Source organism: Hipposideros armiger, unplaced genomic scaffold, assembly GCF_001890085.2.
Source record: "Hipposideros armiger isolate ML-2016 unplaced genomic scaffold, ASM189008v1 scaffold_23, whole genome shotgun sequence".
Classification (NCBI taxonomy): Eukaryota; Metazoa; Chordata; class Mammalia; order Chiroptera; family Hipposideridae; genus Hipposideros; species Hipposideros armiger.
The window spans coordinates 4,155,287-4,171,338 of record NW_017731373.1 but is presented as its reverse complement, the minus strand read 5'-3'; the positions used below and the strand labels follow the sequence as shown (position 1 = coordinate 4,171,338).

General features: G+C 36.9%; 2 protein-coding genes across 2 annotated transcripts in view; one reads left to right on the top strand and one right to left on the bottom strand.

Annotated features, from left to right (window-relative positions):
- Positions 1–5,109: 5,109 nt before the first annotated feature.
- On the bottom strand, positions 5,110–14,978 carry CUNH2orf69 (chromosome unknown C2orf69 homolog). The gene is made up of 2 exons (XM_019635639.1): positions 14,549–14,978; positions 5,110–7,133 (listed from the first exon to the last, which is right to left on the bottom strand). Exons 1-2 carry the CDS (start codon positions 14,879–14,881, stop codon positions 6,306–6,308), a joined length of 1,161 nt encoding a protein of 386 aa, XP_019491184.1. The 5' UTR covers positions 14,882–14,978; the 3' UTR covers positions 5,110–6,305.
- Positions 14,895–16,052, top strand: part of FTCDNL1 (formiminotransferase cyclodeaminase N-terminal like) — an 83,946-nt gene continuing 82,788 nt past the window's right edge. Inside the window, exon 1 of the mRNA XM_019635641.1 lies at positions 14,895–15,030. The gene's annotated coding sequence lies outside the window, so the exon portion shown is untranslated. The remainder of the gene's footprint in view (positions 15,031–16,052) is intronic.

Below are 16,052 nucleotides of genomic sequence, written 5' to 3'. Positions count from 1 at the left end.
CCAATTTTTAGCTTCAGATGCAAATAACTAAAAATTCAACTTAAAATGACTGAAGAAAATATATTGAATCATTATACATGAAGTCTGCTGATATATTGGGCTTTAGTATTTCTGATCCAGTAACTTAATAGTGTCATTAAGAACCTCTGGGGCTTTTTTTCTCTCATTTTCAACTGTAGCGTTGGCATCATCCTAAGGCTGGCTCGCCTCGTGGTCGTGGAATGATTGCCAGTAGCAGTTGGGGCCGTGTGCACCTTCATTTACATGCAGTGGAGGAGTCAGGCTGGATTCCAGGAGCCCTCTCTTAATACAAGAAAGCTTTCCCAAAATTTGCCACCAAACTCTTGGGTCTCATTGATTTGGCTTAGAACTGTCCATCCCTGACCCAGTCACTGGCAAAAGGTATATATGGAATAAACCTTAGGCCCATTGGGTCTACTGGAGCTGGAAGTAGAATCCTCTTCCTCTGAGGTACATGAGGTATATATGGGGGCAGAAAGGATAATTTTTAAAATCAGGATTCTGTTAAGGAAAAAAAGATGGGCAACCAACAATGTCTACTACTGTGATCTTTCGAGCTTTTAAAAACATGCCTAGCTTCCAACTTTACGGACTTTGATTCAGTATGTTTGGGGTTTGGTATAAGTATCTATATTTAATAGACTTCATAGGTTGTTTTGATGCATAGTCAGGATTGAGAACAATTGGATTAGATGATAGTAATTTGGATGACTAGTTTTGTTATCCATCCAAAACAATGTTTAATCTGATCCTGGTTTTTCTTGGCACCCAGCATAAGTCAGGCCTGCCCCCTTTTTCAGTTTTTGAATGTCAGAAAATATTCAAATCAGTTTTATACCTACAGCTAAAATTTAACCTAATTAAAGTTTTCTCCACTAAATGCCTTTCCGCCTATTAAAAAAAACTTTAAGAATAAATACATGAGAGATCCCAATAATGTTGTCATTGAAAACAATGAGCCATTGTATGTGGATCTGTGCCTTCTTTGTTTTGGACCTAGTAATTATTTGTACTGTCATTGAAGATGAAATATATTTACTGAACACAAATGTGCCCATCTAAAGAGATCCGAGCATATCAATTAGAAAATAATTTTATCAAAAATAATGCATTCATATCCTGTGTTTGGAGTTGGATTAATTTCAGGTATAAAAAGCAAATTACAATAAGAAAGGAAAAGTATATAAAAATTTTTCTAAACTTCCTACGCAGCTTTGAGAAGATACTGAATTTACTCAGGTCAACACAAGTTGAACAGAGTCTGTCAGAAAAGGAATTGTTGTATTAGCCAGATATAATGACTAGATTTTGATATTTGGTTACTTAGGTTAAGCAAATAACTGTTTAAATGATTCCTTATCCTTTGGGAAGAAAAAGAAAAAAGAAAACCCCTGTTAGTTTGAACAGTATTTATAGTCAGCTTTTTAATAAACCCTCCTTGGTTTTGCCTTTTTTTTTTTTTTTTAAACCAGTAAGACAATCAGTACAAAGGATATATCCAGAGCCATATAGAAAACTTGGAAGTAAAACTGAGATTTCAGCTTGCTCAATAAATATTCATTTTAATTGTTTATTTGGTAAGCAAACTGAATAACCTTGGGCAAGTTAAATCTTTATGGAGCTTATTTTCTTCACCTTTAAAATAGAACTAACATATAATACTTTCTAGGGTTGCTACAAAAGTACGAGGAGGTAGTTCAAGGGCAGGCACATGACTGATGGCTGGTACTAACTACCGCTTATATTCCTTATTTGCTGAGAGAGTTGAGGTAAATTATGACATCTAGAAACCTTGAGACGAACACTTTGGGAAGTTTTAAAATTATTTCCCTGGTCATAATTGTTAATTGTTGGTGTCATTTTAGTCTCTTTTGCCTATCTGGTTGAGTCCAAATGAGATGTGTTTTTAAATGTGTATTACACAGTATTTGTTAGCTGTAACTTCTCAGGAATTCCAAATCTTAGACTTTTGTTGCTGAACTGGATCTTAGAAATCACTAATCAATCCAGATTGCTGAAACAATTGTCTGGGCTCACACAGCTGGGTGATAGAAACTGGAATTACTGTTGTGACCAGATTAGTAATTCTCCGTTCTTTTTCCTTTAGGCATAGCTGATCTCAGATACTTCTGAATATATTATATAGTTATTCTTTGGCTACAGTTTGGGGGCTTGACCTTACCCTCAAAGGAATAGTTTTCCTCTGCCAGGGAAACTTCTCACTGTACTGCTTGCTACACAGACAAGGTAAGACTAATGATGAACAGGTAGACAGCAGAGTGTAATATAAAAATGGAATATTGTGCAGTCATAGAATGAGACAGACATATATGTACTGACAACGAATTTTTGAAGATAATTAAATGAGGAAAAAGTTTGAAGCTACGGGTATGGTATATACTATTTGTATAAAACAAAGATATGCTGTAAGTAAACATAATTGCCCAAACAGAATTATCACCAAGGAGACATTAGAAATCCATGATGGTGACTTCCCCTAAGAGGTCACTCAGTAGGTGGGAGGACTGGAATCTGCAGTGGTGTAGTATTTGAATTTTGCCCCTGTATATATTCTTACAAAATGAATTTTAAAAATATATGTGGATATTAGCTTTTCATGAACATTAGCAGTATTTGTCTTAGTGCATAATTACCAAGACAAATACTGTTATTTATTGATATTAATTTCACACTGTCACTTCCATGAAATATCAAAACAAGAGAAAGTCAAGAAGGCTTATTTCCCATCTTTCCATTGTTTGAACAGCAGCTATGTGAACATTTGGAAAGAACCTTAGTAACAAGGCATTTCTCTCACCTATCTAAAGCTGCCAGTAGAAATCTAAGCTGAATTTAAGAAGTTGACCAAAAAAAAAAATGCAGCAAGCTGGAGTGTAGGTCTGGATGGAGTTGGAACTGTGCTGCTGTGACTCCTTCCCCCAGTGCTGAAAAAGAGATGCAGTCAGGAGGAACTAACAGATTGGCAGTCACCCACATATCTGGTGTTACCTTAAAGACTTATTTCAAGCATACAGGACATGAGTGTTTGGATGTCTTAAATACACCTTAGTTGTATTCTATGTTTTAAAGTTCCATTAAATGGAATATTGAAATGACCATCTAAGTGCCTCTCTCTACCACTAACTTATAGCTACTAGGCCTCTTTGTGAAGAGCAACCAGAATTTACAAATGAGATCTATCTACCGTATTTCCCCATGTATGAGAATGCACCCTTTGTCAAAAAATTTGGGGTCTAAAAACAGTGTGTCTTATACAGTGGTTGTTTTTCGCCCAAAAACAAGTGCGAAAAAAGTGGGAAATACAAGTAAAAAAACCCTACAACCACTGTATAAGACGCACTCAGTTTATAGACCCCAAATTTTTGAAGGGTGCATCTTATACATGGGGAAATACGGTACATGTATATCTTACCCTCTAAAGCAATGGTTCTCAACCTTCCTAATGCGGCAACCCCTTAATACAGTTCCTCATGTTGTGGTGACCCCCCCCAACCATAAAATTATTTTCGTTACTACGCTATAACTGTAATTTTGCTACTGTTATGAATCGTAATGTAAATATCTTTTTGTTTTCCGATGGTCTTAGGCGACCCCTGTGAAAGGGTCATTCGACCCCCAAAGGGGTCGCGACGTACAGGTTGAGAACCGCTGCTCTAAAGCATGTTTCTCTTCAAGGCTCTTACACAACAGCTCTTTTAAGAATACCACCTTTTGTTTCATATTTTACCTCTTAAGTCTTACACATTTCTACACCCACATGCTGACAGTTTTGTCTGTACTATATCCTTGGCGTCCAGACCTTCCTTGTTCTTGGTGGGTGCTTAGATATTACACAAATGAAATGAAAAACAGATCACACCATATTCTAACCAAGTGTCTTAAGGAGAGCTCAATGAATACATATACCTGAGATGATAAGCACTGAAAAGAACTTATTTTTGAGCCATTTGTTCTCAAGAAATCCAACAGAAGAAATGGAAATAATGTAAATTTTTGTGAAGAATATAAAGCAGATATGTATTTTTATAGGCAAGTTTCAGAGTTGCTCATTTGAAAAAAACATGGGGGTAATGAAAACATATACAAACCCAAAATGGCAAAGTGGAGAGAAACAGCTTCCTTCCAAATGATGATCTGAAGTTTGAACACAAATCTAATCACATAAAGCACATCCAGACAGACTTCTGTAGATTAAATTTAATACAATCGTACATTCATGCTGTGGCAGTAACTTGCACATTATTTGTATGTATGACTACTTTTCTCAGGCGACTCATGACACAAACACAAAGGCACAATCCAAAAGGATATACTCACATTTACAATAGTTTTAGACAAATGGGGAGAAAAAACAAATTTGAGGTTTATTAAAATATTTGTGGGTCAACTTGAATATATTTTCATTCAAGAAATACTCTACTTTTCAACAGTCTCATTTTCATGCAGTGGCAGTTCCAGGTGTCTAGTGAGTTATTTTTAATATCCATTCATTTTTAATATTCAATATAACAATTACAATTAAGCATTCCCATGACTAGCTCGCTCAAGAACCCAGATTTTTCATATCTCAGATTTTTTAATGAATCCTGCTGAAAGTCCTACTTTTTCCATTTTAGTTAATCCTGTAAAAACAAATGCCTTTCCTTCCCCCATCATTAGAGCATTCAGTAACTTAGCTGTTTTACATTAGATACACATGAATTTAACCAAGGATTACTAAACATATTGAAAGCCATTCAATCAATCATGGTGCTAATTTAAGACAAGGTAATATTGGAATCAGGCTGGTTTCCTTGTTGGGAATCTTTGGTCTCAAAAGAAACAACAGGTAAAGAAACTGAAGCAATCAATATAAGACTATATTGTCATTTAAAAAAAAATTGAGAGACACTATAGAATTAAGGGGTTATTTTTAAGCATTTGGTAAGAATCATTTCTCATAAATCTGAATACTTGGAATGTATTTATAGAGTCATTAAAATATAATTCTAGGGAAAAAAACATTTTAATTCTATATTGTTTTAAGAATTTAGGTCCTGTGGGTTATTAAGATATTAAGCTTCAGTCTTTTTTTTTTTTTTTCAATCTGAAAGCAGCATGTTACTGCCATGCTTTATTTCATGTCCTGCAAAAGCTAATTATAAACAATAAAAAAGTGACCACTCACCTTTTATTGTAATCACACAGTTATATTTCAATGTTGGTTGACATTAGATATTGGTTTCTGAAAATGTATTTATCTAGGACAAGAAAAACAGGCAGAAGGAAACCTCACCCAAATTCTGTAGCAGTGTTAAGCAAATTCAGTTTTTGAGCCAAAATTAAATCATTTGTGTCTTCAAACTTTCCCTTATAACTTTTCTTATAGCAATGTAATTTTGCATTTTGGCCAAAAAGAGCTGCTTTCTTTTGGCAGACAAAAACCATGCTTCTGGAGACACACTGACTTAGATCTATAGACTCTTGTCCCCTTGTCTATAGAGCACTAACAAACAGTATTATATATTTATTTTGCCTAAGTTGATCTTTCAAGACTGATATGAAAATATTTTAAATCTGTAATATATTTGTAATTAATATACATAATTATGTTCCGTTTAAAACAATTTTCCCAAAAGAACTGGTTTTTGGCCAAGATTCAAGAAACTCCAAAATGCCTTAGCCAAAAGTTGTCAATTAAAAATTTAGCCACAGTGCTTAAGTGTAATGTTTTTAAAAACCAACGTTACACTACTGCACGTTCTTGGTTATCTGGAAACATCTATGTATTTTGACTCTCGAAAAAAAACACTTGGTCGAACATTAAAAAAAGATTCCATGAATTTATAAAACATAACAGCAGGGCACAGTTATTTCCAAAATGATGGAAAACATCAGTGTGCCTTTCCTTTGTTTTGAAGAGAAATGAAGTGTTTCTACTCAAGTTTTCAGTGCCAAATTAGCTAATTATTGTTATAGTGCCACCAAAATTAGTTTTAAACATTACTCAAAAAATAAACTATTTCCAACAATAGCAATTTTAATTATGTTTTATAAGGATTATATTGTAACTCATTCTAAAGGGTCTTATATCTTAGGATTATCACAAACCACCTTTCAGATTTCAAATTAACTAATTCTAACCCAGTCCAAATTAAAAACTGTTCACATTCACAAGCAAAGAATTTGATTGCACATTACACTCATATTTTAGGAATGTGTGCTCCCCACAAAAAAGTGCTTCTGCTCTTCCACTTAACAAGTACATGAATATTCTGGTAGTCTTAAAATACTTCATGAACCCTGAAGTGATTCTCTATAGAAGGAGCTTCCTTTGCAAAATGGATTTGGCTAGTCACCTGCACACCAAAATCTCCAAGTATCTGAACAAATTTCTTGTGCTCCTTTCCAATCCAAGATCTCATTGGATCACGTACTTGGTAAGGTGTTACATGGGTGTGAACAATAATCCCTGTTTGTGCAAATTCTTTCAAGACTTCTGGATAAGTAATCCAAGTATTGCTTCCTCCAGAATGACCGCCATCCAGCCAGTACATTGTTCTTATGCTTTTGATAAAAGCATCTATGTTCTTGTCTTTCTTAGCTTCTTTCAATTCAAAAAGCAACTGATTCAAAACAACACAACCTTTACTGAATCCAATTAAAGTAAAAGAAGCACTATTTAGTGATGGTGGATAAAAACTCATGGCAGACTCATCAAAGTTTTCACCGGTCCTTTCTTTTTCTCCCTGGCAGCCATTGGTAGTATGAGAAGAACTGGATCTATAATTAGATGCTTTGGAGTCCTTATTCAAATCTTTCACATTCTTCTTTGATAGCAAACTGTTCTGACTTAAGTTAAAAGCATTAACTAATAACATATAAAGGTGCTTAAAAGCTCCAAAGTCAGTATTGTGTTCTGGAGCACCAAACATATTACTTTTCACAAAATTATCATAGCAGCTGAATTTGTGCAAATGCATTCGGGAACACTTGATCACCCAAATATAACTATTGGGGAACCGGTGGGCTAAAATGGTGGCAACATTTTCTAGACTCCAGTTTTCCCATTGATAATTTTCAGGATGACGAGTCATAATTTCATGATAATTCTGAAAGGTAAGAAAGATGAAACAAACATTAAATACACATTTATATAGAACTATTTCCACAAAATAGTTTCCATTTTCCCATTGTGGAGGAAGTTGGGATATTATGACCCATGGTTAATATAAGTGAAACTATAAATCCGCCATTATTTTCTGGTTATAAGATTTTGGACAAATCACATCTTCAGTTTAGGCCTCAAATTCATCAAAAACCGGTTATAAGATATAGTTAAGTAACATAGGAATTTAAATAATAAAACACTTACTTTAGAAGGATTATACACATTTTAATAAATTTTATTTAGTGTAGATTCAGTCTATTCATGACACATTAACAACATAGAAATTTGCATTATTAGACTTTTTGACCACAGAATTTTAAAATATTTTCTTATTAAAGCTGCTATCCTGAACCCCTCTTTGGATTACTCTAGCAACCTGAATGCTATGTTTGATTTTAATTTTCATTTTACAAACAAAGCTTCAATGAACATCACAGAAAAATCTTTTTATACATCTGTGATTACATCCTTAAAAATAAATTCCTAGATATGGAAAAACTAGGTGAAAGAATATTCATAATTTAAGGTTGGTTATACAGACTACAATACTATCTTCTAGTGAAGTATGTATAACTTTTCTTTTATCTTTGTTAAATTTCATAGGCACAGGAATGATATTCTAGTTTAGATTTATTGAAAATTTGAAGTCGAAATTTTGTTCATATATTTATTAGCCATTCTGTATTCTATATGTATTAATATCTTTTTGTTTAGGTTCTGGGACATGCATGTAAATTTTATTTTCCTTTTAGTTTTTAATTGTAGCTTTTTTAAAAAAGAAATTCATTCAAATTTATTTGTTGCATGAAATGTATTGGATACCTACTGATTGGGTGTGGATCAGAACAGACTAAACTGTTGCCCACATGGAGCTCTAAGGGCAGAGGTACACAACAAACAACTCAATTAGTAAGTAGAGCAACACTGTCCAACAGAAATATAACATGAGCTACACATACAATTTTCTAGTAACTACGTTAAGAAAGTTAACAGGTGAAAATTATTTTTAATAATACATTTTACTGAGCCCCATATATCCAAAATATCATTTCAACATGTAAACCATATAAAAAACTACTGAGAAATTACATTTATTTTTCTTACTAAGTCTTTGAAATCCACTGTGTATTTTACACTTACATATCTCAATTTGGATGCTAATTTTTCATCAGAAATACTTAATCTGAATTTAGATTTCATAAAATTTAACAGCTGAAAAAGTAGATTCATATACCAAGTTGTTCAAATATACTTAAAACTTTTCCAGGGACAGACCTGAGGTTCTTTTTAGATTTAAATTTAATGTTACATACAATTAAAAATTTAGTTTCTTGATTTGACTAACATTTCAAGTGGTCAATAGCCACAACAGGCTAGTGGCTAGACAACACAAAACATTAGATGGTGGTAAGTGCAATGGAGTATAATAAACGAGCAGGGGAAAAGGAGTGTAAGGTTTTGGAGAGGGTGGGCGATCGTTATTTAAAACACAGGGTGGTCTCCAATAAGGCGGTAGTTGAGAAGGACCTGAAGGAGTTGAGTGAATGAATCACGGTATTTCAGGCTTAAGAAACTGGACTGCAAAAGGCCCTTAAGTGGAGGCATGGTTGGCAGAACCCAGGTACAGTGATAAGGCCAGAGGAGCTCCAGTGGAGTGAACAGGAGCAAAAGTCATCACCGAGAAGGGCAGAGAGGTTGCTGGAGAGGAGGGTCCAGCTGATCATGCCTTGTGAGACTTCGTGAGGACTTTGGCTTTTACTCTGATAGGGTTTGGTGGAGAGGGCTGATATAACCTATGTTTTGAAAGGATTAGTATACTATGTGTGAAGGGACAACAGTTAAAGCGGAGGCTACTTGAGTATAATCCTAATGAGAAGGTGGCTTGAACCAGAGTGGTGGTAGTCGCTAAGGTGGTAAGAAGTGGTCAGATTCTGCCTATTTTGAAGGTAAACAGCATTTGCTGATGGATTGGATATAGTGTGAGGGAAAGAGAAATGGAGTAATTTTTCCTTATTTCTAATAGTCATATACTCTATACACCAAAGTTTTAAATCACCTCCTTCCTGACTTAGTAATTCCACTTCTAGGAATTTATTTCAGGGATATACTTGTGTACATGCGTAAATATGTGTATTTATTTCTGCTTCAAAAGAATGAAGCAGCTCTATGAGAACTCATATGGGTTGTAAAATAAGGGCTAAATAACCTCTGAAGGCTACACTACCGCTTGTCCTTTTTAGAAAGCTTATATCAACATTGAATGTTTCTGCAAGGACGTATAAATCGGTAACAGTGATAGCCTTGGGGAAAGGAAATGGGAGACTAGAGGACATGGGATGAAAAGACTTACTTTTCAAAGTACAACCTTAAACTAAATTTGTAGCAAAATGGACATTTTTTTCTATTTAAAAATTAAAATTAATAAAATACTACAAAAATTCAGTCTATATATAAAGGTGTAAGATAGAAAAATCCTCCACACCACCACCAATTAGAAAACCATTATTAAAATTTTGGTGTCTAGATTCCAGTTTTCTTTAGTATACACACTCATACATACAGAGTATGTATGTAAGACAGCATTCTTTATTTTTCCCTCACCAAGCTTAAACATAGTTTTCACTTATCAGAGGCATGATTCCATATCAGTAAATTTAATCTGCATCATAATTTTTAGACTTCCCATCAGAAAGATTAGTATCAATTTATATTTCCACTGGAAGTATACAAGAGTGCTTATTTTCCCACATCCTGGCTCACATTGGCTATTAGCATTTTTAAAACATTTTTGCTACTATGATAAAACGTCTCACTTTTGATTTATTTGTATGTTTTGATTCCTTATCAGGTTGAATATTTTTCTATGGTCATTGGCAATTTTCATTTTCTTTTGTTAACTCTTTTCATGTCCTTTGATAATTTTCCCAATAGGATGCTCAAAGTACTTAACAGTTGGTATCTCATTAATATTAATAGTTTATCATATGTTAAAAGGCTACTATTTAACTTTTTATGGATTATGCTATTGCCTTCTTCACATCTATATTTGTGATATAATTATTAAAATTATCATAGGACATTATATCTGAAAGGGCTCATCTAAATCCTTTTTTTTTAAAGTTTTTTTATTGGGGATTTGGGGGAGGGAAACAGTGCTGCGCAATCAGGGAAAGGGAACAGACAAGTTGCTGTCCTTTTTGTTCTTCAGTCTAGTTGTGGAGGACGTCGCTTCACTGGCCCATGTTGGTGTTATCATTGTGTTCTTCCTGGGTGAGGCAGTCGCTCGCGGGCCATTTGTTGGCCGCTCACAGCGGCTCACAGAAGCTCATGAAAGCGCACACCCGCTGCCGGCCAGCCCCACTTCAGCCTACACCGTCGCCGTCTACTCAAGGCAGCCCAGCTCCAGGTCGAGCTGTTGGTCACCATCTTAGCTGTAGAGGGTGCAGCGTCACTGGCCCCACATGTGGAACCCGAACCGGGGCCCTGCTGCTCAGAGCTGGCATCCCAAGCCAACTAACTCTTAACCAATGCACCTCTCTGCCCGCCCTCTAAATCCTTTTTATAGCTAAGGAAACTGAGGTCCTAGAAACTATAGTTATTTATATTATATCGTTATTGAGTTAATAAGCCAAAAATTAACTCAAGATTCTATGATTCTCAGTTTAGCCTCTACTACATAAAGTGATCAATCTAAAAACTTGGTGTTTTCTTTGATTTCCTCCATTATCAGAGGGGGGAAATGTTTGTACTAAGGAACTGTGTGTACTAAAATGTAAAAATGGGATTCGCACTGTTGTGTCAAAGCCCAGATCTGAGAACAATGGATAAGCACATTTGAAAAAAAAAGACATCACACATTCTCATAGGACTTGCTTATAACCCAAACTGGTTCTACAATCCAGGCTATGACCCTGACCCATCTACAGAAAAGGCTAGAGACTGTGGGAAGAGAGATTTTCTTTTGAGTTTTCATCCCAATTGGGAATGCAATGCACTTATTCTCCTTGTAGGGGTAAAGGGTAGGGGGCATGGTTCTCCTCATCCCCAGTAAGGAAGGTGGAAAGAATCTGTTGGAGAGATTAGGGGATGCTTACTCCACAGGCAGATGCCTGTGAACCTGCAAAACTTACAGGCCCACCCCATACTGCTAGTGAAGTAAAGGAGAGGATTTTTAGGAAAACTTGACATGTCTTCAAGAGTTTGTAGACATTCATGATAAAGATTTAAGCTAGGTGGACTACTCTTAAGCCAAGTGAGAAGAACAATATTGGGTACAAACTGTACTTCCATCAAAAATGGGGCAAGGAGGCATCTTTGCTGAGCATAAAGTGGACATCCCAAGTAAGCAAGCTAGAAGGATCAAAACAGGATGACATAAACAATCAAGAAAGTAATGATAATTAGGATTTAAATTACATGGACAGCCAGATCCAATTAATACCAAATAATGAATCTGTGTTAAGATAAGGCAAAGCTTCTAATGATACCTTAGAAAGTTCTTTTTGACCCTATTCTGTTCAATACTGATCCAAATTAAGAATAAAGATATAGAAAGAATGCTTATTTAATCTATAATATGATACAAACTGAAATAACAGTTCTAAAAGGATCAATAAAAAGATGAGCTGTATCTAAGAGGGCAAATTTTATAACGATAAACATAAAGCTCAAAGAATCAAGTACAAAGATATGGATGAGGAATCTGAGCCTAAAAGCATTTCATATAATAATAGTCAAGACTTATCAAACACTTCATGCATTGTTCAAAGCAACTTACATTCGTTCGTTCATTCAACAAGTTATCTAATGAACACCTACTACATGCTAGTCACTAAGCATCATAGATTCATCAGTGAAGAAGAGTCACGAAGCTTACATTGTAGTGGTGAAAGACAAAAACCAAAATGAATAATATAGTAAATGAAATGGACAAAAATACAAAAGTTGACAGGGATCCTGTACATACAACTGATTATTAAATAGGATAGTCAGAAAAGGCCTCACTGTGAAAGCAACTTTTGAGCAAAGACTTGAAACAGGTGAGGTATTGAATCCTACAGATATCTGCAGAAAGACTGCTCCTGACAGTATGTTCAAAGCTTTTGAGGTGAAGTGTGCCTACCATAGGCAATTTGAAGAAGGCTGGTATGGATGGAACAGAGCAAAACAGAAAAAGGAGACAGTCAGAAAAGCAACAATAAGGTGGAGAAAAGTAAAGACAGTGAAGGGCCTTGCAGGCCATCAAAAGGTCACTGGCTTTTACTCTGAGTGATACGGGCAGCTAGGGGAGAGTTCTGAGCAGAAAGGTGTGGGATGATTTGACTTACATTTTAAAATGATTATTCTGATCACTTTAGATGTATTAAGAAGGTGAAGCCACTTTATTTGCTGATGGATTACAAAATGAGATGTGAAAGAGAAGACTAAACGATAACTTCAAGATTTCTAACGAGCAACTAAAAAGGATGTTTCCATTTAACTATGATGAGGAAGACTACAGGAAGAACAGGTTTAGGGCAAAGACCCAGAAATTTTAGGTTTGATATCTCTTAAATATCCAAATGAAATATTTTCATACAATTGTTAAGTCTAAAATTTGGGGAATATGTCTAGGCTTAGATACACAAATGTTGAAGACTGTCCAGGTACAGGTTGTATGTAGAGCCACAGACTAAAAGAGATCACTAAGAGAGTAATTTAGCATTTTTTCTACCTCATATGAAGACAGGAAAAGTTGAAGAACTGAGCACTGGGGCACCCCCAATAATTAAAAAGGTTGCCAGAAAGATAAGAACTGTAACTCATTGGGTATTCACGTATTTAATCCTTATTGTATCCTATAAATTATTCATATTTTATAGTTGAGGTAGCTGCAATTAGCCAGAGATTTAATGGCTAAGAAGTGCAGAATCAGGATTCAAACCTCGCCAATTTGACCTCAAAGTCCTTTGATGCATTACCCTCTATTGCTTCTCTAAAAGACCTGGGTTTTTAGAGCACTTCATACTCTGCAGAAATCAACAGTGTATCACTGTTCAAAGTTAATGGAATCTCAGGCTACATAAAGAAATGGATGATGTCAAAACAAAAGGAGATATTATTCCAACTGTATTTAGCATTTTTTACACATCATATGAAGACTTGTACGTATACTCTAGCTGGCACACTTTAAAAACACTTAATAGGTGCTTGATAAAGGTTAATTGTCATGCTATCATCATCATCATCATCATTACAGATGTACACAGTAGCTGGTCCACAATCTGGAAGTCGCTATCAGTAATGTCATGCTGTTTTCCCAAATTGAGCAAAAGGGCATCGATTTAGTAAATTAAATTTTTTCTCTTAAATCTAAATACTAGTTTTTTCACAGTTTATTAGCAGTCAACTAGATCAGTCCATTATTTTGAAGGCTAGAGGGGAAAAAAAACTACAGGCATCTTAATCATCATTTGATTTAGGGCGCAAAGTTTGTCGGTATATCATTTTAAAGCAATTTCAAAAACAATATTGTTTCATGGTCTAAGAAACACATTAGCCATATTCTAGCTTTACCTGTCTACACCAACACTATCCAATAGAACTCTGTTAGCTGCTACTGAGCTCTTGAAATGCAGCTGTTGCAACTGAGGAATTGGGTTTTTAATTGTATTTAATTGTCAGCTAATGGCTACCCTATTAGACAACGCAGTTCTAGGTTAAGATCTAGATTGAGACCCAGCTTTCCAGGACAACATATTCACGGTATTTTGCCTGCAGCTATACAATAAATAAAGATAAAATCACACAAAAACCAAAAGTACAGAATTAGGTGAGCATCAAAATACTGACATGCTTAGCAATTGCTGTCTCTTTTCTCCACCCACCCTCCCTTTCTTAGGGTTATTGAGGGTTGTCATACCTTTGTAGTGGTTTTTTTGTTTACTTGCTTGCTTCTTAATTACTGCCAGTGGAACACTATGTGCTAAGTTAATTTAAAAGCTATCTCTGTCTCCTGTCTCCCCCGCCACACACACACATTCCTCTGAGAAACCAAGTTATAGAATGAATATACATTGTGTCTCAACTCATTCCTCCTGTCCCAAATTATACTCCCTTGAAGGCTGGACTGACAACGGGCTCTTCCGAGGTCGTAACTCTCCGAAGACACCGTCCCTCCGGGGCTACCAGAGGCCGGGGATCAGGTGGAAGGGGCGGTTTTGGATTCCGTGTATTAACGGAAGAGCTACCTTGTAAGTCCATGTGTGGCTGAGTTCAAACGAGGCAAGAAACCGGGCACCAGCTATAGGGGAGAATCTAGGGAATTCGCGTATGCACGAGAGGAAGGAACAGGTGCCCAGGAAGGCCCCAGGTTACCTGCACATCCCCGGGGAAATAGAGAACGTGATGCTGGGGGGGCGGTGGCTGCCCCTCCTTCGCCCGGTCCCCAGAGAGATCCCGCCATTCCGGTCCCGCCGCCGCCGCCGCCAGCAGGAGCAGCTCGTTGCTGCGCTGCGGGTCGGCTCCCGGCACCGTGGACAGCTGCAGGCACTGTTGTGGGCTCCCCTCGGCCGAGACGGAGCATCGTGCACTGCTGCTGCCGCCGAAGTTCATGGTTCCGGCCTGAGATCGTGAAACAGCGATTCCAAGTCTAAGCTGCGGCAGCAGGAGCAGCAGCGGCGGCGACCGCAGAAGCCCGAACCCCAACATGGGTCGCCGCCGCAAGAACGGTTAACAGAAGGGGAGGTCCTGAGGGAGGGACTTCGACAGGCCGCTCAACGGTCGGCGGGAGCGGCCCCCGCAGGAGTCGGCGCAGAGGCGACAATAGCGTCAGAAGACGACGTCTGTGCGCAGCGTGCGTAAGTAAGGAGGGGTGTGCGCGAAATTCGACTCGGGTTTCTGGAGGGGGCGGTGGAGGGGCGTGGCCCGAAGAAGGACTTTTGTGATTGGTGGGTTCTGACATACCGGGAAGTTCGAACGGAAGTCTGGGAAAGAGGCGAAGGAGAGCAAAGAAAGGGATTCAACCAAAGGCAACAAGCTAGAAGGCAATTGTGACGCATGCGCAGCAGCAAAAGCGGCCTAGAGGTAATGCGTTATAGAGTTTTGAGTATACCATGCACCTGTTTCGGTAGGCTCACCTTTCAGGTGAGGATTTTCTAGTCCTTTGAGCCTTAAAAGAGACACAGTACCAAAGATATAAATGGAATAATTCTGTAGAGAAATCTGTAGGTCTTCTGCATGCCCTGGATAAAGGGAATCTCCCTCTTCTCATACCGTCGAGTTTTCTTTGTAGATATATGAAGATCCTAGGTTCTTAAGAATCTATGGTTAGATATGCAGTCTAATGCATCTCTGATTGGTAGTGGGGAACAGGACACAGAATCGGACAGGAAAAATGGGGGTAAGACATTACTTGTTACACATTTGCTGTTGGTGGTGTTTGCAGCCAACGGGATTGGCTATTTTAGGGTTTTCAAAAACTAGTTTGAACAGTGGGAAAATCATAGGTGCCCAACAACCATTTATGGAGAGTTGTGTAAGAATAAGATTTGGCCAAGTGTATGCTAAAGACGGAAGGAAGGAGGGGAGGATCCTGTATTTTAAACTCAAAAGCTTGTGAGGCATGGCACTGTAAAGAACCTTGTGGGAAAGAATATTAGTGAGAATTATAAAAAGTTTAGCCAACATTTATTTAGACCTTCTTATTGGGAGGAATCAAACTAAGCACTTCATACATTAACTGTCCTTAGTCTATATATGTGTGTGTTTAAGCACACATACTGTTTTTATTGCTCCACATATTAAATATTAATAGCCTTGAAGTAAGAACACAAATGAGCAAGTGATAAAATATAATTTTCATATATATATATATATATAT